The sequence below is a fragment of the Macrobrachium rosenbergii genome, chromosome 25 (genome assembly GCF_040412425.1).
Source record: "Macrobrachium rosenbergii isolate ZJJX-2024 chromosome 25, ASM4041242v1, whole genome shotgun sequence".
In the NCBI taxonomy this organism is placed as follows: Eukaryota; Metazoa; Arthropoda; class Malacostraca; order Decapoda; family Palaemonidae; genus Macrobrachium; species Macrobrachium rosenbergii.
Genome location: NC_089765.1, coordinates 46959406 through 46981400, shown reverse-complemented (window position 1 = coordinate 46981400; position 21995 = coordinate 46959406). Strand labels below are relative to the sequence as shown.

The 21995-nt window shown below is 38.9% G+C and overlaps 1 protein-coding gene across 1 annotated transcript in view; it reads left to right on the top strand.

Moving 5' to 3' along the window:
* The window catches only part of Rassf (Ras association family member), a 138298-nt gene extending 117798 nt beyond the window's left edge, over positions 1 to 20500 (top strand). Inside the window, exons 9-10 of the mRNA XM_067127564.1 lie at positions 18408 to 18505; positions 18837 to 20500. Coding sequence (XP_066983665.1) covers positions 18408 to 18505; positions 18837 to 18894 — 156 coding nt within the window. The 3' untranslated portion in view covers positions 18895 to 20500. The remainder of the gene's footprint in view (positions 1 to 18407; positions 18506 to 18836) is intronic.
* The last annotated feature ends 1495 nt before the right edge of the window (positions 20501 to 21995 follow it).

Genomic DNA, 21995 nt, shown 5'->3' with positions numbered 1-21995 from the left:
CCTGACTCCACCATACCCCGGTCATAAACTCTAGCTTTGACTTCAGAAGGAGAACCGTCACTGAAGCAAACTGGAGAAAACCCAGGACCTTTTCTTGGGCATGGGGAGAGGTATGCTTGAGATGATGAAAAGATAGGATGTCCTTGCTATCTCTTTCCACTTCCACTGGATTCATAACTACGGAAGGCTACCCTCCTGAATCAGGTGGGATTCCTTCCTGGTTACTTAGAAGCCCAAAGACTCTAGGAACCGATTATAATGACCGGCGCCCTCAGGCAATTCCCGACGCTGGGTGCCCAAATGAGCCAGGCAACTAGATATGCAGCTAGTATAGCCTCCTAATACCGGAGCTGTTGAACTACGGTATTGTTCAAACTGGCAAAGACTCTGGAGCCGCATTGAGGAGGGCATGAACCTGAAGGGGTACGCCTGCTCCCCGAGTCTGAATCCCAAGAAGGGATAGGACCTTTCTGCAACCAAGATGTGAAAGGAAGCGTCGGAAAGGTCTATAGAGGTGGTTACGGCTCCACGGCGCAGTAGGATCCGAACCCACAAGACTGTAAGCAACCGAGACTTGCCGCATGAATAAGGAAAACAAACGGGACACGCCCGGAAAAATTTTCCAGTGGAAGGGAACTTCCTTGGCAGACTGAAAAAGCCTGACAGGCCATTCACAAAGACCCCCAGAACTCTGGCCGGAGGCTGATCGAACCTGATTGGGGGGCACAACAGTCCAGCTCCACCCGGGCCCTGATAACTATACTCTGGGCCCAGGAACTGAAGTTCCAGTGGCCCCGAAAATGGTACAGCCTCCCACCCATATGAGAAATACTACAGGGAGGAGGCTTGATTACCTCCCGTGAAGCGAATGCCTTCCCAATTTCTCGGAGAGGAGTAGGATGCATCCCTGCCCCTATGATAACCCCGAGGGTCAGAGCCTCTGGCCAAATGTCTAGTGAAAATTCTTTCCTTAGGTTTTTCGTATGAAGCAAAGAAAACTCCGGCGGGCACGTGGGGAGGCAGAGACACACGGGGTGTTACAAAGGGGCTGATGTGTTGGCTGAACCCGCACACATCGAGGTGGAGGCTGGGAGTGAGAGCTGACGGCTGTCTAGGGGCAGAGACCTGAAGAGCCTGCACCACCGCCTGAGCAGGGGGGCTCCTGAACTACATGAACTTCTTGCCGGACTTGGGACAGGTCCCGGCAAGATCAGACCGTTTCTGCTCGTAGGGTAGACACCCATGAGAACGGAGGCTCTGGGTAACCATAGTAGCCCCAGACGGGCCGTAACAACGCCCACCTGGGGAAAAGATTAATTCTCCAGGTGAAACTGTTCATAAGATTTTTCAGCTCAAGGCGGAACGGGCAAGCCTGACTTACACCCTGTTTCAGCTTCCGAAAATTGACTCCGGAAGCTTAGGGAGCTGTACGCTGAATAAATTAGAAGCGTAGTCCGGGGTTAGAAGATTCACTGTGAATGTATCTGTGATATCTGTCTCCCGGAAATGCCTCAGCGATACATTTTCAAAACAAGCCTGTTGATAAGAGGGGCTACATTCGGAGCACAAGGGGTAAGAAACAGGGCTCTCAAAGAGAGCATGGTAAGACCCCACAGCTGGCGTGAACTTGGAATTCTCCGCCTGCCCGTCCGTTAGAGTTCTCAGGGAGACGATGTGTCCAGCCCCTAGCTGAGGGCTCACTTATGGATCCTGCCAGACAGATGCCATGCTCGTTCTGACAGCCTGGTAAAACCGGATAAGAGGATACCAGACCGGAAGGGAAGAAATGCCCTTCCACCAACCTCCGTGTGCCCACACCCCGACAGGAGGGTGCCTTCATGCTGGGAAGCATAAAGGGAAGGCACCAAGATTCCCCAGACTGGAGGGGAAAAGAGGTGGAGATGTCCGAACGATAGAATTCGGAACGGAGCAGGACTTAACAGGTGATCCATTGACAATGAGTCTTGAGATTAATCTCTTGGGATTTAAGCTCCTGGGAAAGGGAAGGCATGGACCATGAGGTAGATAGTTAGTTTAATAGGTTGACAATGACCCTCAAATCGAGCTCCTTATAAGGAGACCCGCAAAAGAGTTTTCAACAAAGGAAGGAGGGGGTAACCGCCTTGCTTTGCTTGGGCCGTGTCCCTTTCAGAAGAAGACGAGGCCAAACTCAGTAGATGGCACCGGATTAGAGATCCGAGACGCGTCCTTGAGGGGGCCCCGGAGCGGGTCTTCTTGGTTTAAAAGGGGGTTTTTTTTTTTTTTTTTTTTTTACTGACTTCACCTTAGGGACGGTAGACCAGGAACCGTCGAAAAGGGATGAGAAGGTAACGAATCCCCTAAAGGAAAAGTTTGCCTTACCTAATTCCGAGCTAAGCGGAAAAGGTTTGCCTCAATTATTCCCGCACCTACTTATCGCTCCGGGACGATGTTCACAGGTCCGAGAACGAGACAGAAGGCCGCAACGTCTTCAGAAAACTCTCGGTAAACAATTAACTTGAAGCGAAGAGTTACAAGACTTGCGGCCGGCCTCCAGGAGGGGGAAAAATTAGGACCCCAGACACCGGAGGAACAACTATTAATAAGTTATATAAGACGGAGTTTGGCGAAGGAAAAACCGATAGGTGTATATGAAACCTACCAATTTACCGAGAATCTCGCCCGGAAACGGAGTTTGGCGGAGGAAATCGATAGGCATATATGAAACCTACCGATCCACCGAGAATCTCGCCCGGAGAGAGCCCAAACACCGAAAGATTAACTATTAATAAGCCACAAGAGGCGGAGAACCATTAGGTTTATATGAAACCTACCGAATTAACGAGAATCCCGCCCGGAGACGGAGTTTGGCGGAGTGAAATCGATAGGCGTATATGTGAAACCTACCGATTTATCGCCGAAAGAGCGACTATTAATAAGCCACATGAGGCGGAGCTTGACGGAGGTAAAACCGACAGGTATATATGAAACCTACGGATTCATCAGGTAGCCTGCTCGGGAGAGCATAGCGCATAACGCAATCTGCCGGGTGCCAAACGACTAATAATAAGCCAAAGGAGGCGGCGTTTGGCGCGATAAACCGACTGGTGTAAATAAAACCTACGGATTCATCAAGTAGCCTGCTCGGAGAGAGCATAGCGTACATTTTACAACCTTCCGAGTCAAGAATAAGTCACGAGGCCAAGTTTGGCGGAGACGAAACCGACAGGTATATATAAAACCTACGGGTTCATCAAGAAGTCTGCTCGAGGAGAGCATAGCGTACTTCATAACCTTCCGTGCCAAACTATAAATCCAAAACAGACTGCGACCGGAATGGGAGCTATAGACTCCGTGACCGCTGGTTTGTTGCAGGATAGCGGAGCATTCCTGCACTTGACAAAACCAGCCGAAAACGTATGAGAAAAGGGCATGCTGGAACGGATGCCGGAGCAGAGTACCGTAGCAGCCATAGCCTAGTCAGACCAGGAAAACCCCCGGAGAAAACCGGAGAGAAACCGGGCTAACAGGACAAAACTCATAGACATAAAAACAGAGTCAACGGAACATTCGAGCGATCATGTTTGAACAAAATGTGGGAAGGTTATGAACTGTTCGGAAGTGGGCGCACTCCGAGCCTAGAGAGGAAAACCCCGGAGGAGGATATCCTGAACGAAGTAATAGCAGTGGGGGGGGGAATAAACGCCGACCGCTAAACACTAAAACCGCCATAGCAGTAAGCAAGGAGAGCGCCCAACAAGATAACGAAACACCGAACAGGTAGTAGCAAAAGGAGGGGAACGCCGAAAGTAAATAAAGCAGAAGACAGTTAGGTGGAGAACGCTAACTGGCCTCGTATGAGATCCCAACAGTGAGGTGCGAACATGTAGGAAGCACCACGATAAGGGAAATAGTCGACATAAAAGGAAGGGGGAAGGATAGGCCAGGAGGTTGGTAACCCAAAGCAGCGACCAGGGTGGGACAGCACTCCCGGGCGCCCAGAGATTCTCATAGATCCCCTCGCTATGTAAGCTGTGTTGCACGACAAGAGCGAGAGAAAAAAAGAGAGGAAGGGCAAAAACCTTTACGGCCAGGAGAGCAATGAAAGATAAAAGGAGTGTGAACAGGAGTGGGAGAGCACTCCTGGTCACCTCCAGGTCCAGGTGGAGTGCCAACTCAGACACACCGAGGGACAATCAATCAGTGCAGAGGGGGGGATAGGCTACAACATAAAATAAGGATAATTGCTCTCAAGCCTTGGAAAGTTAACAAACTTTGAAAACAAACCAAGGGGAGAGAGAGAGCAAAGGATAAAAGGGAGAGAAGGGCTCTGAAACCACAAAATAACATATATATAGTCGGTAAAAGAAGTGTGAACAGGAGTGGGGAGAGCACTCCCGGTCACCATTTGTAAGCAACCCAAAGAAGGATTGAACTAGGATAGGCTACGCAGGTAAACCCTCGCTATTCCAGCTTAACTTATTAGGAACATTAGCCTAAGTGAAAAGCTTGAAACAGGGAGAGGTGGACGAGGCAATATATCCAAGCCAAAACCAAACAAAGTGAAGTACCAGACATAAAACACACATGTACAGAACGAGATCACCGACATGAAACTCATACGTACAGATCGAGATCGTCCCCTCCTTAACGAATTTTTCCCCGAAGAGAAAAAGTGTTACAGCCAACCCCTAGGCTAACCTAACTGAGGCGATGTAAAGGAAGGAAGCCTAGGAGAGAGGGGTAAGGCTAACCAATAACTCAAAAAAATCATAATAAAACAAAAATTGTCTATAAGGTACATGTAGGAGGATAGGCAGGCCCAACACAACATGGACGTGAAGGGACATGACCGACCTCCAGTTAAATGAAAGTATCCCAAAATTAACAAAATTCAAAAGCATCCAAGCACAAGGTCAAAAATTAAATGTAACAATGAAAATCATGTTCCCACACACTTAGAGAAGTGAGTCTAAAACAAGGCAAAATAAAGCCAAAATAAGAAGCGAATAGGTCCGAGGGGGAACCACGTAGCCTAAACAGCAAGACAGCACTTGACCAGGAAGGGAACACAAAATTCACAAAATAAACAAAATTATAAAAACAAAGTAAAAACCGTAACAGTACCAATGAAAATAAGATCCCCAAAGGCTAAGAGAAGTGAGTGACAAAAATAAAGCATAATGAGGCCATGATAATAAGCGAATGGGCTCGAGGGGGAAGCTCGTAGCCTAAACGCTCAACAACACTTCTCATAATGAAGCCACGATAAAAAGCGAATGGGCCCGAGGGGGTAGCTCGTAGCCTAAACGCTAAACATCACTCCCGTAATGAAGCCATGATAAAAGGCGAATGGGCCCGAGTGGGTAGCTCGTAGCCTAAATGCTAAACATCACTCCCGTAATAAAAATCACTCTCGTAATGAAGCCATGATAAAAAGCGAATGGGCGAGGGGTAGCTCGTAGCCTAAACGCTAAACAGCACTTCTAGTAGTAAATGGGTACAGAACAAACAAAAATTAATCAAACCCACTAAAGTTAGGGATCATTAATGGTAAAATATCCCAAATAAAAAGGGATACAAATAAAAAACACAAAACAAACATGCCGACCCAAGACCAAGAGAGGTCAAGAGACGACGTGAGAGGAGATCGAGACGGGCATTATAAATCCCTTTAATTATTAAACTAAAAGGAAAATAAGAAGCCTCAATCGCCTAAAAACAACAAAACACTGGTACTCAAGTAATTGAAGAAGAACCTTTGAGGATGCCATAAAAAATCCAAAATAGAGCACAAAATAAGGATCACAACGAAATTACGTGTGAACGAAAAAACGTGCTAAAATGGAATGCAGCTAGTGTTGCCTTGTATACAGTCCGCGAGTAGTGCATGGGCTTGTATCGGCACCTCTCTCGTTGGGACTTTTGACATTGGGAATCTCTATAGGATAAGGTTCCGTGTTTTTGTAGTTCACCCTTTTCCATACACGACTCCATCTAGTGGAGCTCGCTCTGGGGGTAGTAACTCCAGCATTTCATTTAGCTTTCTCTGGTATCTAGCAACGGAATTACCTAGAAATAAGTGCTGAATGGACTATTTCACCGGGTGACACGGGACCCCGATCCAGAAATTGATATTGCAGCAATAAGAGAAACAATAGAATCTGGAGAAATAAGTGAGGTGAGATGGATAAAAGGAAAGCATCAAATAGCTGATGTATTGACCAAAGCTGGAGTTTCTGGGGGAAAGCATTAGGAATTATGTAGAGGGTAAAGAATTGGAGAATAATGGAGATTAGAGGGGATTAGGATAAGAAAAGGCTGGAGGGGAGGGAGAAGGAGATAAGTGTGAATGTATGTTAGTTTTATAAGTTAGTCATTATTTTATTTTCTGCATTGATGAAGTGTATGGGTATTACAGAATGTATAAAAAGAAAGCACATGTTTAATTTTATAAGATGTTTTTATAGCATAGCATTCCTTATGTTTAAAGAGTATGTTATTGTTGTGACGTCACAGGACGAAAATGGCGGGAGGGAGAAAAATGTAAACAAACAAGGAGCGGGAGTGTTGAAAGCATGGTGGAAAAGGGTAGAGAGAGAGCTCTCTGAAGGTTAGGTCGATAATGGTTGGGTTGTAAGTCTGTTTGTGGTTTTTGTTGTCGTAAGCTGGATTGCATAGAGTAAAAAGAACAACGTGAACAGGTGAGTGGATCACATAATTTTATAATTTAAGGATACGTTAGGCTAGAAAAATTTTCAGTGCCATATTATACTTGAGGATAAAATAACTAGGAAGAGTGACTTTTGCAGTTTGAACAGTAATACATTACAAGGGGTATTGACTGTTGCAATACCCCTTGCTTGTTGGATATTGTAGTCGGTAGTATTAACAGTTCTTTGCTGAACCCTTCTACATATAGCTGCATGGCCTTCTGCCTTTTATCGTTTATTCCCTATGCTTTTTCCATGTTTACATTTTTTGGATTTTGCCCTGCTCCAGTGTTCACCTGAAAACAAATTATGTAGGCTAACCAGCAAGTATCTGGAAATATGACTGGTCTGGTTAGTTATAAGATATAGTTTAACCAGACCACTGAGGGTGGCATGCTGAAAACCAACTTACAATACTGATAGGAATTCAGTATACAGTATATCCATATACTGGCTAAATATCACATGAACTTTTCTGTAGTAATGATGAAAAGAGCAGACAGAAGAAGAAATATATCCATCATGGTATTTTGATTTTGAGAATGGATGGGAGGTATGAAAAATGATCTTGGACATTTCCTCCTAAGGAGGACAAAGATTAAATATATTCGGTTTTGTTGAACCCCTTTAACCATATATGCTTCATGTTTGAGATGCAGACATGGCATATTTCATCCCACTTACAGATGCCAGTTCCACTCCACTCTGTAGGGTCAACACTGTAGTTACCAGGATCACTTTTCTTGTAGTTGTGCTTAGTGGGCATTACTTTTTACTTAATTTTCTTTTTCATATATTTCATCTTTCATGTTTTTGTTTTGTTGTTTTAGTGTTAGGGTTGTTGTCTTGGATATCTTTCTGGGGCAGATTACTAAGTACAGATAATGTCTCTCTCCCCAGTTGTTTTCAGGAGATTCTTGTGTATTTAATTTTTTCTGTGGCTTGCCACACGTTTATAGTCATGCCCTGTTTTCTTATTTAAGTACGGCAAATTTTTGTGGTATGCAAATAAAGAAAGATTCTGTGGGTGTTATTATGGCCTCTTTCACTTGCTTTTTTTATTAGCCAGTGATTTTGTGGCTAGCAGTTAATAAAAAATCTGTTAGGATCCAGTGTGTTAGTGTGTGGTGTGCTAACCTAGTAAAATAGTTAATGCATGTCTAATTGTTTACCTTGATGTAATTGTTAGCAAGCCTTAGTGTACTTGTCAAGGTCTGCATGGCAGAGCTTGCAACCCTTTCATGTCCTCTTTGGATAGTGATTCTTATCATCAGTGTCTGTTACACTGAGGTCAAACAGATTCCTGCAAGTGAATTATGAAACATGGCAGCAGTGTTATGATTAATGGTACCTCATTTTGTGGAAGTTCATGTATAAGCAGCACTTAGATGACGATCTACTGGATGCCTCATATGTCCTTGTTCAACATCCTCCTCAGTTAAACTGCATTTCATCAGATTTGTCTGGAGAAGGTGCTACTTTTACTACCTTTGATCAGGAAGATGTTCCCAGCAATTAATTCCTCCCATGATTCAACCAGCACGTTACCTTCTTTGCTCTCTTACTTCCATGACTGCCACCTTCAGTCATACAAGCTGGGTCCCCCATAACTTACAGGGTACTTGCTCTTCCCACCTGCCCTGCCTGTTCTTTGCATAAAGAATCCTTGCATGCCCTCATGGCTCACATAAATCTGTCACCCTCCATTGTTTTGAGATAACTAATTCTGCAAACATATCTTCTAGATTATCTTTACCAGTAAATGATGCTGATCTACTCTTCCCTTGAGGAGTTTGCTCTGTAGTATTCCTGTACCCTTTAACTGCAATAATTTAACTTTGGAGGACACTACTGGCATCTTCTAAGATTGCTTCATCTTTGACTCACATCTCTTGCAGTAGGCAGGAGACCAGTCAGCAATTTTAGCACAGGTTACAGACAGCGTACAACCCTTACCCTGCAAAGGAAACCAAAAGAATGAAGTTTTTTGTTCACGGGTAACAGAATGCCCACATACCCTGTCATCATATTTATGGGAAGGAAAATTAGCAGTTATCATCTAATTACAACCGTAATCACAGTCAGTAAGAAGAAAGCTAAAATTTTAAACCAAAAGGAGTCAAAAAGAAAGAGCAAATCAAAAGTCTTCAACAGTTAGAGCCAGGTTAAGAAAGTTCCGCAATATTGCTTAAAGAACGAGTGATTGCTGACAACTGAGCTACTGAGTGGTACCCTTACCCTTTCACTCATTTACCACTTGTTAACAGTCATGTTACAAAGCTTCAGCAATTGGACCAGCATTGGCCGAAGGTGTCGATATTAAAGAGAAAGGTTTGCCCTCTTGTAGGAACAACCACCATAGTTTGAGCATGCTATACTGTAGGCTGTATAGAAAATTTATTTTAAATCTATTTATCCAGTCAGTATACAATCGACCCTCGTTAAACCGGACCCCTGTTAATCCGGATATCAGATAAGACGGACACCGAAAAGGGTCAGCCGATTTAAAATACATTGTGTTTGTCCATGATTTAAGATAGTGTTCCTCAGCTCGTCTCATACTGTTTTCCTTCTTATTTACCAAGGGTAAATACATACAGTAAACTTTTCATTTATATTTTTATTTTATATATACAATTCTGTATTTATACTGTACTAAACTAAAATGCTTTTAACTTGTAACTGATTTAACTTGTGCACAGTACGTTCAGTCATTACGGCACACCATTGTCTGGAAGGGTAGGAAGTACCTTAGCCAATCACCGAGCAATGACAGTTTTAACTATCTGCTGCCTGACTGGTAGCTACAGTACGATGCTTTGTATATTTTTAGGAAAGAAAGACACGACAAAGGTAAACTTTACGAAGACAGAAGGCGAGTTACTGAACAACAGTGTTTACATGGCAAATGACATGAGAGAGAGAAAGAGAAATTGCCAGTTCCCTCTATGCAGCTTAATTCTATCCTCGAGAGATTAAAGGGATGAATTTTATTCTGAAGGTATGCATTGCAGCATTAGTAAATATCTTCCGAAGCAAAAAAAAAATTAATTTTGTTGCTGAAGAATCTCTGAATCAACAATTTTGCACTACAAAAGTAATGGGAAGAAATTCGTGCTGTTCATGTAATCAGTAAAATACATACACTTAAAAACTACTTATTGTATTCAAACCACATGCACTTATGTCATCGTCAGCTTCATGTGATCAAAATGTTCTCAGACAGGATACAGCTAAAACCAGATTGGCTGGCTGGTTGCCATGGTGATCTGTTAACCAATGACAGCCCTCCACTTCTGTTCTATTTATAGGCATATTTCGATCACAAATTGTGTGTACGGCACTAAGTTTGAACGTTGCTATGATCATGATTTCTTGACTGCTGATGGCAAAAATTATGGAATACTGTAATTTGCTTTATATAAATATTTCTTCATGAAAACAAGAATTTAACAGTAATTTTAACTTTAATATAGTGGTGTGAAAAATCCCACACAGTCTGTCGTAGTGATGCATCATCACCTGCAAACCTTGTTCCTGGACCTTCCTCAAATGTACGACTGCAAACTGATGACGACTTTAGTTACAATAAAGAACAACCCTCTCCAGGATTGGTATGATGAAATGTATTTTATAGTCTTACTTATCAATAAAATTCACAAGTTGAATTACAATTAACCCTTTAATGCCGAAGCCCTATTTACAAAAACGTCTCCTGTATGCCGGCGGCGTTCGGTGAGTTAGCGCCGAAGCAGAAAAAAGTTTTTTTCAAAAAATCACAGCACGCTTAGTTTTTAAGATTAAGAGTTCATTTTTGGATCATTTTTTTTGTCATTGCCTGAAGTTTAGTATGCAACCATCAGAAATGAAAAAATATCATTATCATATATAAATATTGGAATACATGACAGCGAAAAAAAACTCATATATAATTGTATACAAATCGCTGTAAGCAAAACGGTTAAAGCTAATGAGTTAATTTTTTTTAGTTGTATTGTACACTAAATTGCGATGATTTTGGTATATAACAAATTTTAAAACGATCAAAGCAACACAGAGAAAATATTATCACAAAATGATGCATGAATTCGTAACGCGTGGACGTAAAAAATGTTTTTTTAAAAAATTCACCATAAATCGAAATATTGTGCTAGAGACTTCCCGTTTGTTGAAAAATGAAGCTAATTGATTTAATATTACTAGACTGTAAGTGTTTTAGCTTACAATTGCAGTTTTCGACCATTTCGGTCGAGTTAAAGTTGACCGAAAGTCGAATTTTTTCTATTTATCGTGATTTATACGGAAATATTTCAAAACCGATAAAAGCTAAAACTATGAGTTATTTTTTGTTGTATTGCACATGAAATTGTGCGCATTTTCATATATAAAACTTTATGTAACGACTAATATAAAGCGGTGCAAATATTACGACAACGACAGAAAGAATTTCTGAGATGTTCAGCCGAGTTACGCGCGCGAGACGTAAGGAAAATGTTTTTAAAAATTCACCATAAATCGAAATATTGTGCTAGAGACTTCCAATTTATTGCAAAATGAAGTTAAACGATTGAATATTACTAGAATGTAAGAGTTTTTTAGCTTACAATTGCGTTTTTGACCATTTCGGTCGAGTTAAAGTTGACCGAAGGTTGAAATTTTGGCAGTTATCGTGATTTATGTGAAAATATTTCAAAACTGATTAAAGCTACAACCGTGAGCTATTTTCTGTTGTATTCTACATGAAATTGCACACATTTTCATATACAAAAGTTTATGTAACGACTAATGTAAAATGATGCAAACATTACGACAACATGACGAAAGAATTTCTGAGATGTTCGGCCGAGTTACCACGCGCAGACGTAAGGAAAAAAAATTTTTTTTTCAGAAATTCACCATAAATCCAAATATTGTGCTAGAGACTTCCAGTTTGTTGCAAAATGAAGGTACATGATTGAATATTACTAGAATGTAAGAGTTTTAGCTTATAATTGCGTTTTTTTTACCATTTCGGTCGAGTTAAAGTTGACCGAAGCTTGAAATTTTGGCATTTATCGTGATTTATATGAAAATATTTCAAAACTGATAAAAGCTACAACCATGAGTTATTTTCTGTTGTATTCTACATGAAATTGCGCACATTTCTATATATAAAACTTTATGTAACGACTAATATAAAACAGTGCAAACATTACGACAACGTGACGAAAGAATTTCTGGCGTGGACGTAAGGAAAAAGTTTTTTTCAGAAATTCACCATAAACTTAAATATTGTGCTAGAGACTTCCAATTGGTTGCAAAATGAAGGTAAATGATTGAATATTACTAGTTCGTAAGATTTTTAGCTTAAAATTGCGTTTTTTGACCATTTCGGTCGAGTCAAAGTTGACCGAAGGTTGAAATTTTGGCAGTTATCGTGGTTTATATGAAAATATTTCCAAACTGATAAAAGCTACAACCATGGGTTGTATTTAGCTGTATTGTACATGAAATTGCACACATTTTCATATATAAAACTTTATGTAACGGCTAATATAGAACAGTGCAAAAATTATGACAAAATGACGAAAGAATTTATAAAATTTTCGGCTGAGTTACCGCCCGTGCGTATGAAAAAAGTTTTTTTCAAAAATTCACCATAAATCGAAATATTGTGCTAGAGACTTCCAATTTGTTGCAAAATGAAGGTACATGATTGAATATTACTAGAATGTAAGAGTTTTAGCTTACAATTGCGTTTTTCGACCATTTCGGTCGAGTCAAAGTTGACCGAAGGTTGAAATTTTTTTGTAGTCGACGTACGGTACGTCCACTCAGCACCCAACAGACAATTTTAGTCGACGTATGATACGTCCAATAGGCGTTTAAGGGTTAATTTGATCATGTATATTTGTGCGTTTTACGGAATGTTTTTGTTGAAAACAAAATGTGTTAGTAACATATGGTCTTAATTTTCCCACTATTCATTTAACAGTATGTTAATATAAATAATAGTAAACTATAATGAATAAATAACTAAAATGAAAAAACATGAAAAAAAATGTTTTTGCTGCGATAGTGATGATTAATTATGCTCCTGACCCCACAGTTCCAAAATCTGAAAAATTCCAAAAACAGAAACACATCTGGCCCAGAGGATTTCGGTTAAATGATTGTGTACCTGTAATCTAAATTTCTTTATCTTACTTTTCATTATAGAGACAACTTTTAACTTAACAGTTATGCGTTCATGTCTTGGCCTAGGCATCTACATATGCAGCTGAATTCTATAATTTTTATCATGTTTTGTTCTTCATTTTTCTTCTTTTACTATGAGGTTTAATTCAAACATCTCTACATTGGACTGTGAGACAGAGATGGCAGGAAAGGGGGAACATAGAAGTTGGACAGGGTAACAGTGTTGAAAATATGTGGGTAGACATGAGAGAAATATGTGTGGGGGAAGTGGAGGAACTGGTGGGAAGAACCAGCGGATATGGAGTGTTGAGAGGAGAAAAGTGGTTGTGGAATGGAGAGGTGCAAGAATCAATTAAAAGAAAATCAGGAGCATTTAAGGACTGGAAAGTAAGGCATGCACAGGGTGCAAAGGAATGGTACAGAAAAGAGCAAAGAGATGCGAGGAGGAGGATAGGTATGGCTATTGGAAGGGCGGCAGAGCATTTGAATGAAAGACTATGAACAAGAGAAGGAGAAAAGGATATCTATAAGATTTCAAACTTGAGGAAAAGGCAGAGACAAGATTTGGGTAAACTGGGTGTCATCAAGGATAGAGATGGAAATATACTGTATAGGGATGAAGACATTAAGAAGAGATGGAGAGAGTATTTTGAACAGCTTTTAAATACTGAAAATGAGAGAGAGATGATGGGGGAAGCACAGAGGGTGGAGGGACCAGTGATGGAGATACAGGATAGAGAAGTGAAGAGAGCATTAAGTGAAATGAAGAATGGCAAAGCACCAGGTCCATCAGAGTTCCAAATTGAAATTATCAAATTGCTAGGTACAGAGGGGGAGAAGTGGAAGCTGGATTTTTTAAAAACTATATGGGAAGAGGAAGAAATACCAAGGGACTGGGAGGAGAGCCTAATGGTATATATATACAAGCAGAAGGGACATGCCATTGATTGTGGTAACTACAGAGGAATTAAACTAACAGAGCATGGATTGAAAGTTTTAGAGAGGATACTGGATGAGAGATTAAGAGAAATTGTAAAGATCGGGAAACAGCAGTATGTATTCATGAGGGGAAGAGGGACGGTGGATGCCATCCTCATAGTAAGACAGTTACAGGAAAAGAGGCTAGAGGGAAATCAGGAGCTTTATTGTGCTTTTATAGACCTGGAGAAGGCATACGATAGAATCCCAAGACAAGTGAAGTTTTGGTGTTTTTGAGGAAGAGGAAAACCCCAGAAAAGTTGGTGAGGTTGGTCAAGATGATATAGTAGAGAACGAGCACAAAAGTAAGAACAGCAGTTGGGAAAACAGAAAACTTTGAAGTTGGATTACACCAGGGGTCAGCATTAAGCCCATTTTTGTTTGTGCTGGTCATGGATGTGTTGAGTGAAGAGATCAGGAATAAAGTACTGTGGGAGTTGTTGTACGATGATGATCTGGTGATTACTGCTGAAGATGAGGAGGACCTATAGAGAAGGGTTGGAGAGTGGCAGGAGTCTTTAGAGAGGGGCAGCTTAAGGGTGAACGTAAACAAAACAGAGGTTTTAGTGAGCAGTAGGAATGATAGAGACAGAATAGAAATACAAGAAAGAAGAGGCTCAATTAAAAAACAGGTGGAAGAGTTTAAATACTTAGGATCTACTTACGCCAAGAGGGAGGATGTGAGGCTGAAGTGGACAGTAGGATAAAAGCGGTGTGGGGGAAGTGGAGAGATGTAGCTGGAGTTGTATGTGATACGAAAATGCCATTCAAGCTAAAAGTCAAGATCTATAGCACAGTGATAGGAGCAGTGTCAATGTATGGATCAGAAACATGGACTCTAAGAAGAGAGGAAGTAAAGCTTGAGAGAACAGAGATGAGAATGCTGAGATGGATTATGGGAATATTGCTGCTTGAGAGATTGGAATGATGAAATAAGAAGAGCAGGCTTAGTAAAGATAACAGAGGTGATATGAGAGTCACGACTGAGATGGTATGGGCATGTGTTAACCCTTAAACACCTGTTGGACGTAGCAAACGTAGACTAAAATTGTCTGTTGAATGCCGAGTGGATGTAGCAAACGTCGACTACAAAAAATTTCAACCTTCGGTCAACTTTGACTCGACCAAAATGGTCGAAAAACGCAATTGTAAGCTAAAACTCTTACATTCTAGTAATATTCAATCATGTACCTTCATTTTGCAACAAATTGGAAGTCTCTAGCACAATATTTCGATTTATGGTGAATATTTAAAAAAAAACTTTTTTTCTTACGCCCTGTGGTAACTCGGGCGAAAATTTCAGAAATTCTTTCGTCATTTTGTCGTAATTTTTGCACTGTTCTATATTAGCCGTTACATAAAGTTTTATATATGAAAATGTGCGCAATTTCATGTACAATACAACAGAAAATAACTCATGGTTGTAGCTTTTATCAGTTTTGAAATATTTTCATATAAATCACGATAACTGCCAAAATTTCAACCTTGACTCGACCGAAATGGTCAAAAAACGCAATTGTAAGCTAACACTCTTACATTCTAGTAATATTCAATCATTTACCTTAATTTTGCAACCAATTGGAAGTCTCTAGCACAATATTTCAATTTATGGTGAATTTTGAAAAAACTTTTTCTTACGTCCGCGCCAGAAATTCTTTCGTCACGTTGTCGTAATGTTTGCACTGTTTTATATTAGTCGTTACATAAAGTTTTATATATGGAAATGTGCGCAATTTCATGTAGAATACAACAGAAAATAACTCATGGTTGTAGCTTTTATCAGTTTTGAAATATTTTCATATAAATCACGATAAATAGAAAAAATTCGACTTTCGGTCAACTTTAACTCGACCGAAATGGTCGAAAACTGCAATTGTAAGCTAAAACACTTACAGTCTACTAATATTCAATCAATTAGCTTCATTTTTCAACAAACGGGAAGTCTCTAGCACAATATTTCGATTTATGGTGAATTTTTAAAATAAAAAAATTTTTACGTCCGCGTGTTACGAATTCATGCATCATTTTGTGATAATATTTTCTCTGTATTGCTTTGATCGTTTTAAAATTTGTTATATACCAAAATCATTGCAATTTAGTGTACAATACAACTAAAAAAAATTAAGTCCTTAGCTTTAACCGTTTTGCTTACAGTGCGATTTGTATACAATTATATACGATTTTTTTTTTCCTGTCATATATTCCAATATTTATATATGATAATGATATTTTTTTCATTTCTGATGGTTGCATACTAAATTTCAGGCAATGACAAAAAAAATGAGCCAAAAATGAACTCTCAATCTTAAAAACTAAGCGTACTGTGATTTTTTGAAAAAAAAACTTTTTTTCCGCTCCGGCGCTAACTCACCGAACGCCGCCGGCATACGGGAGACGTTTTTGTAAATAGGGCTTCGGCGTTAAAGGGTTAAGGATGGATGATGAGGAGGGAGTGAAGAGGGCTTGGGAAGAACCTGTTAGAGGAAGAAGATTGAGAAGGAGACAGAGAATTAGATGGCGAGAATAAAGTGAACGAAGATGTGGAGAGAAGAGGTTTGGTGGTGGATGATGCCTTTGATAGAAGGCAGTGGAGAAGGTGCATCAAGCAACCGACCCCTTAACTTAGGGATAACGGTGGGAAATAAGAAGTTTCTACATTGGTTTATAATTCATACTCTGTATAAAAGTAACGAAATACAGTATATTTATAGGTATATAAGGGTGTTTCGAAATTAGAGCCCCCCCCCCCTCTACAGCATAAACTAAAATTGATATGGACAAAAACAAAAGTAATTCAGACCAGGTATTTATTTAAGTTTCTCTCCGAGTATTTAATATTTTGTGTGGCCTCCATCTGCCTGTACCACAGCCTGCATTCTTGAGGGGTATGATTTCAGCAAATCGCAAAAAGCTAAGACTCAAACTCCATTTCCCTGAGCACTTCGGTCACCTCTCTTCGCAGGTCATCGAGGCTTGGTATACCATCGTAGTTCACTGTGCATGCTTCAACACGATCCTTTAAGATACTACCAATGTTTTCATACACGTTAAGGTCAGGGGAGCTACCTGGAAATTCACTTGACAAGAAATCGTTACCACTGTTTCAAAGCAGCTCCTGTGTCTGAAGAGCCTTGAAACATGGTACCTTATCATGCAAAAATGTGACTTCTTCAACAGATAACACATTTTCAGGATCTTTGAGGAAAGGAAATACTCCACAAGTAAGCACAGTTTCTCTGAAGTATTCACCATTCCGTGACTGTCCTTTTTCTTTGATGATCCACATTAACCATTTGGCTGTGAAACAGAGAAAAATTTCCAAACATTCAGGAAATTTCACGACTTGGCAATAGCACATGTCATCGCCGATATCATCCAACTTTGCAGCCCAAATGATGTCATTTTTATGATTTGGCTTCCTGTCTGTGTAAATGAAGAATTCCTCTGAAGTGGCAACATGGAGAAAGTCAGCTTCATCCCAATCTTTAAGAATTGAACTGCAAAACCATGCACAGTCTTCTCTCTGTTGCTGAGTGATGTTGGGCTTGCTGATAACATGAAATGGCTTGATACCAGATTTTTTCAACTCACGATATACAGTACTATAACTTCTCTTCTTTCCCCTTTTTGTTTCTAGTTCAAGCGCCAATTTACGTAAAGACTTTTTTTGGTCTACCCACTGCCTCAGCTATGATGTCTTTTGACTCCTGAGAAAGGACTTCAGGCCTTCCAAGATTCTCACTCTTTTCGCGATGACAGTCATATGGATTTTTGTTCCAGTTTCTTTTAACAAAGGATTCATCTCTTTTAATATCCAGGAACATGAAATGAAGGATGCACCAGCATCCATGGCCTCTCTGAAGGTTATAGCCCGGATTCGAACAATCCATCTGATTTCCTGCCATGGCTGTATCTAACTCTGTGTGACAGTCTGAAAACACAAGAAATGTAAAATGAAAAATAGCTTAATAGAAACTTAAAATAATGTACTTGGAGATAGGCTATAGCAGAAAACTTCATAACTTTCCATTTGTTCTGTGAAGGGGGGCTCTAATTTCGAAACACCCAGTATATAGGTATTGCTGGTTAAAGCAGACTTTCAGCTAAGACGGACACCCTGGCCCCCCCTATTAGTCCGTCTTAACAAGGATCGACTAATTGGGGAATACATCGCTGCATTGTGTACACTTTTTTAAAAATTATATCATTGGTTAGTAGTTCTTAAGAAGTTACAGCATTTAGTTTTTCAAAGAAGGTAAGCTCATGTGTATTAAGTACTGTACAGTATTCATAGGTTTTTACTAATTATAAAGATTTGACATGATGAGAGGGCCCCATTTAACCACCATATGAACAAAGTTGAAGACTACTGTACATGTGTGAATTTTTCTTTTGATCCATTTGCTGTACAGGTGTGAATTTTTCTTCTAATCCATTTACTATACAGGTGTGAATTTTTTTTCTAATCCATTTCCCCAAGTAAATTATTATATGTGTGTGTTTTGTGTGTGTTTTTTTTGCATTTGCTCTGCATGTAATGAACATTGCATGATATTACAGGTGGCGCAGTTTCTTAATCTGAGTTTGGCCGAATGTAGGGCAATATTGCTACAGTATGAACAAGAAGAAATGAGGCAAATACATGCATTAAGACAAAAGTAAGTACAAGTAGTGTGTAATAAGTCTTCAGTCTTGAGTACAATGCTTTTCATAAGTATAATTGTTTTAATTATTACTGTATAGGGATTTCATCGTGAGAAAATTGCAAAATTCATAGGTTTACTTACTGGATGTCTTTTCTGAACTGAATTGTAAATCAGCAGGTAGGACAGCATTTGTTTATTAATGCAGTAATGTGCAATCTGCCATTTACAATTATTCTTTCTCACTCATTTTTTATCGTAGATCATTAATAACAGTAACTATGATATTGAACTACAACTAACACATGCTTATATCTCCACATACTAAATATTCTCATGTTAACAGGTACGAAGACATGGCTTATTACATTCAACGCAGAATGAAGGAGTTAAGGGGTGTGTGATTACATGTGCTTTCACCTGGAGTGTTTTACTTGAACTACTCAGTCTTAGCTCCCGTGGGAATAAGAGCATAAACCATTCCTATTAGGTGTCAACAGAGAACCAAAAACCATTCCAGGTTATAAGTATGATGCAAACCAAATATAGCTTCTCAGTTAATCTTAAATCCACTTAGGGCTTGGATTCAAGAAAAAGGTCTCCATGGCATTTCTGATATTGTCTGGGCATTGAAGTGGGCTTTAAATTTTTGTCTTTTTTCTGTCCCTAATTGATTTTTCTGTGGCCTTAGATAACTTAGAATTAGACAAACATTGGTAAGTAATCCTTATCACCAATGGCTCTGCAACAATTCTTGTGAGTCCAGGCCCTGGTTTAAAGACTTCTTAGGCTCATGTGTTTTGATATTGTTTGTATACGTATTTTTGATTGAGAAATTTTATTATATGAATTCTATTTTTTAGTTTTTTAGTTTATGTATTGTATAAAAACATATATACTGTACTTTCATAGTTTACATATGCTTTTATTTAGTTGTCTTTGAAGATGGCCAAAATGATCTCAATGTTTTTCTGGCAGGTTTTTTTTAAAATCTTGAAAATATTTACTCAAAGTTGTTGAATCTCCGGTGTGCTGAGATCAGTGGACAAAATTTTTGGCCGCCTATCAAAGTCACTGATATTATTAGTTTTATGAATTGTAGGTTCTGTGTATGTTAGGTATTTCTCTAATTGGGTAGAAGAAAATATTAGATTTTGACGTCATATCATTGTGTCAGATGTTTCATGATATTGGAAGAAGTACAGTTCATGTTATTTAACAACTCCTTATATAACTTGCCTGCTTTGAGATTCTTCTTTTGCAATCATTGAGTAATTACATAAAGGAAGAATGATTTAATGTTCTGTCTTAAGTTAGAGCTATGGGATAGTTGTTCATAGTGGGATTCTTCCTTTAGTAGGGAAGCAAATTGGGAAAAATTTTGTAACATCCATACCAAAGTTTTGTGCAGTGGGGGATTACAGAGTGAGGAAACATTTAAAACAAAAAAGTGTAATGGGAAAATTTCTTGGAGGCTTGGTGGCAAAGAAAATTATGTGACAGCAGAGTTTGCATTTAGGAAGACAAGATAGATGATTGTGTTAATTATGATTTATTGCTTACCTGCCCTTAGACTGTAACTTCATTTAAATTTTATAAATTGTCTACCATCAAAATCAGCTAACTTCATTTAGATATTATATAAAATTTTATAGCATCAAAGTTACATTAAGTAACTGGATTAAAAAATTGAGGCCTTTTCAAAACTTGTTCTTTTGCACAAAAGCGAACTAATTTCAAAACTTGTTCTTTTGCACAAAAACTGGAACTAAATAAGATACAGTACATGGATTACCAAGTCTGTTTGGTAATTCTAATCTCATTTAATGTATGATCAATAAAATGAATGAATTGCCATGCTCAAGATCTTACAACTTTCTTGAAGGGTTTTTGTAATACAGTTTGCAAGAGGTTTATCATATCCGTTGACGGACAAGTTCTTTTCCACAGGGGCTGGTATGTATTGATAGTCAGAGTGCCTGTTCATAATATATATTAATGCCCTTTTAACATTAGTGTAACTCAAGTCATCCAATATATGATGAATCCCTCAACAATTACAGCCCTCTATTTGCACACTCAGAAAGGATCAGTGGTTATTTCCATTAATGTGAATTCAAGGATTTTTTATCTTCCAAAGCTGTTCTTCTGAGTAACCATGCAAGTTCAGGATAGCATGTAATTTTTATTTTACTAATGTGAAATTAGTGTAATCTCTTCATTCAATTAGTTGGCCTATTTATTTTAATTGGTGCAAGGTTTTTGTTTTTTTTAACATTTAGTCAGTAAACATCTGTGATTTTCTCTCAAAGGCTTTAATACACAAGTCAGGCTAATATAATACTCTATGTAGTGGCTTTCTTCATTCCAAAAGAGCCTTATGGAAAATCTGGCCCTAAAGGCTATTGACTTGAGTTCTGGAGAATTGTAGGTTTTAAATTAGAATCTTTCTCCCTCTATTTCTATGCTCTTAGTTTCTGATCTGTTAATGAATGCAGTGTATGTTTGTACTATTAACGTACTACAGGTAGCAGTTATTTTAAGAAAGCTGTAATTGGTTCTTAGCCACGTAAAATACATCTACTGTAATCCTTCGGGCCAGCCCTAGGAGAGCTGTTAATCAGCTCAGTGGTCTGGTTAAACTAAGGTATACTTAACTTGTATGCATCATAATTAAACAGTCAATAAATGCTCGACTCATAGACCTAGCTGGATAAATATTTCTTAAATAAGGTGGCTATGTTAGAAAAAAAACTTTGCTGGTAGTTAGACAGCCAGAGGAAGGGAGTAGAGGGAATTAAAAAAAAAAAAAAAACATATTGCAGCAGGGAACAGAGGTACATTACAATGAACAGCTTACAGTGTTAAGGTGATATAGGGGGAGTGAAAGGGAAACTGAACAAACACTGAAAAAATAAGTCTCATATAAACTGTAAATTGCAGGTGAAGGAGGGTACAATATAGCTATATATGATCTAAATTATAACAGGAGTATAAGAATACCTTGAAAAGACCATGTGTTTGACCCTAAGGTTTAAAGTGTCAGCTCAAGCTCACTAAGTAAAGTTTGGTTTTATTTGTTAGGGTTAAAGTTTTTCAGTACAAGTTGTATATAAAATATGCACAGATAAGGAAATTGAATAATACAGTATCAGATTTTGTTATACAGAAGAAAAATTAAAATAACTGTGTGTATATCATTGCATTTTGTAAGATTTTTACTATACTACTAACAATTGCATACTCCACGTGTGTGTATAAACGTGTATCTTGCAACTAAACGAAACATTTAACAACTTCCAAATAATTGCTGTATGGTATGGCTTGGTTTTTTCTTGTTCTAACATTTTTCTAACATTACGGTTTACAAAGATTGACACTGGGTAAAATTGTGGTAAACGGTACATACTTGCAGTTGTACCACCCACTGCAACTATGTAGGTATATTAAAAACCATTGCACTTTTGTAAATGCATCATCAGTAATACAGCACATGAATGCATGA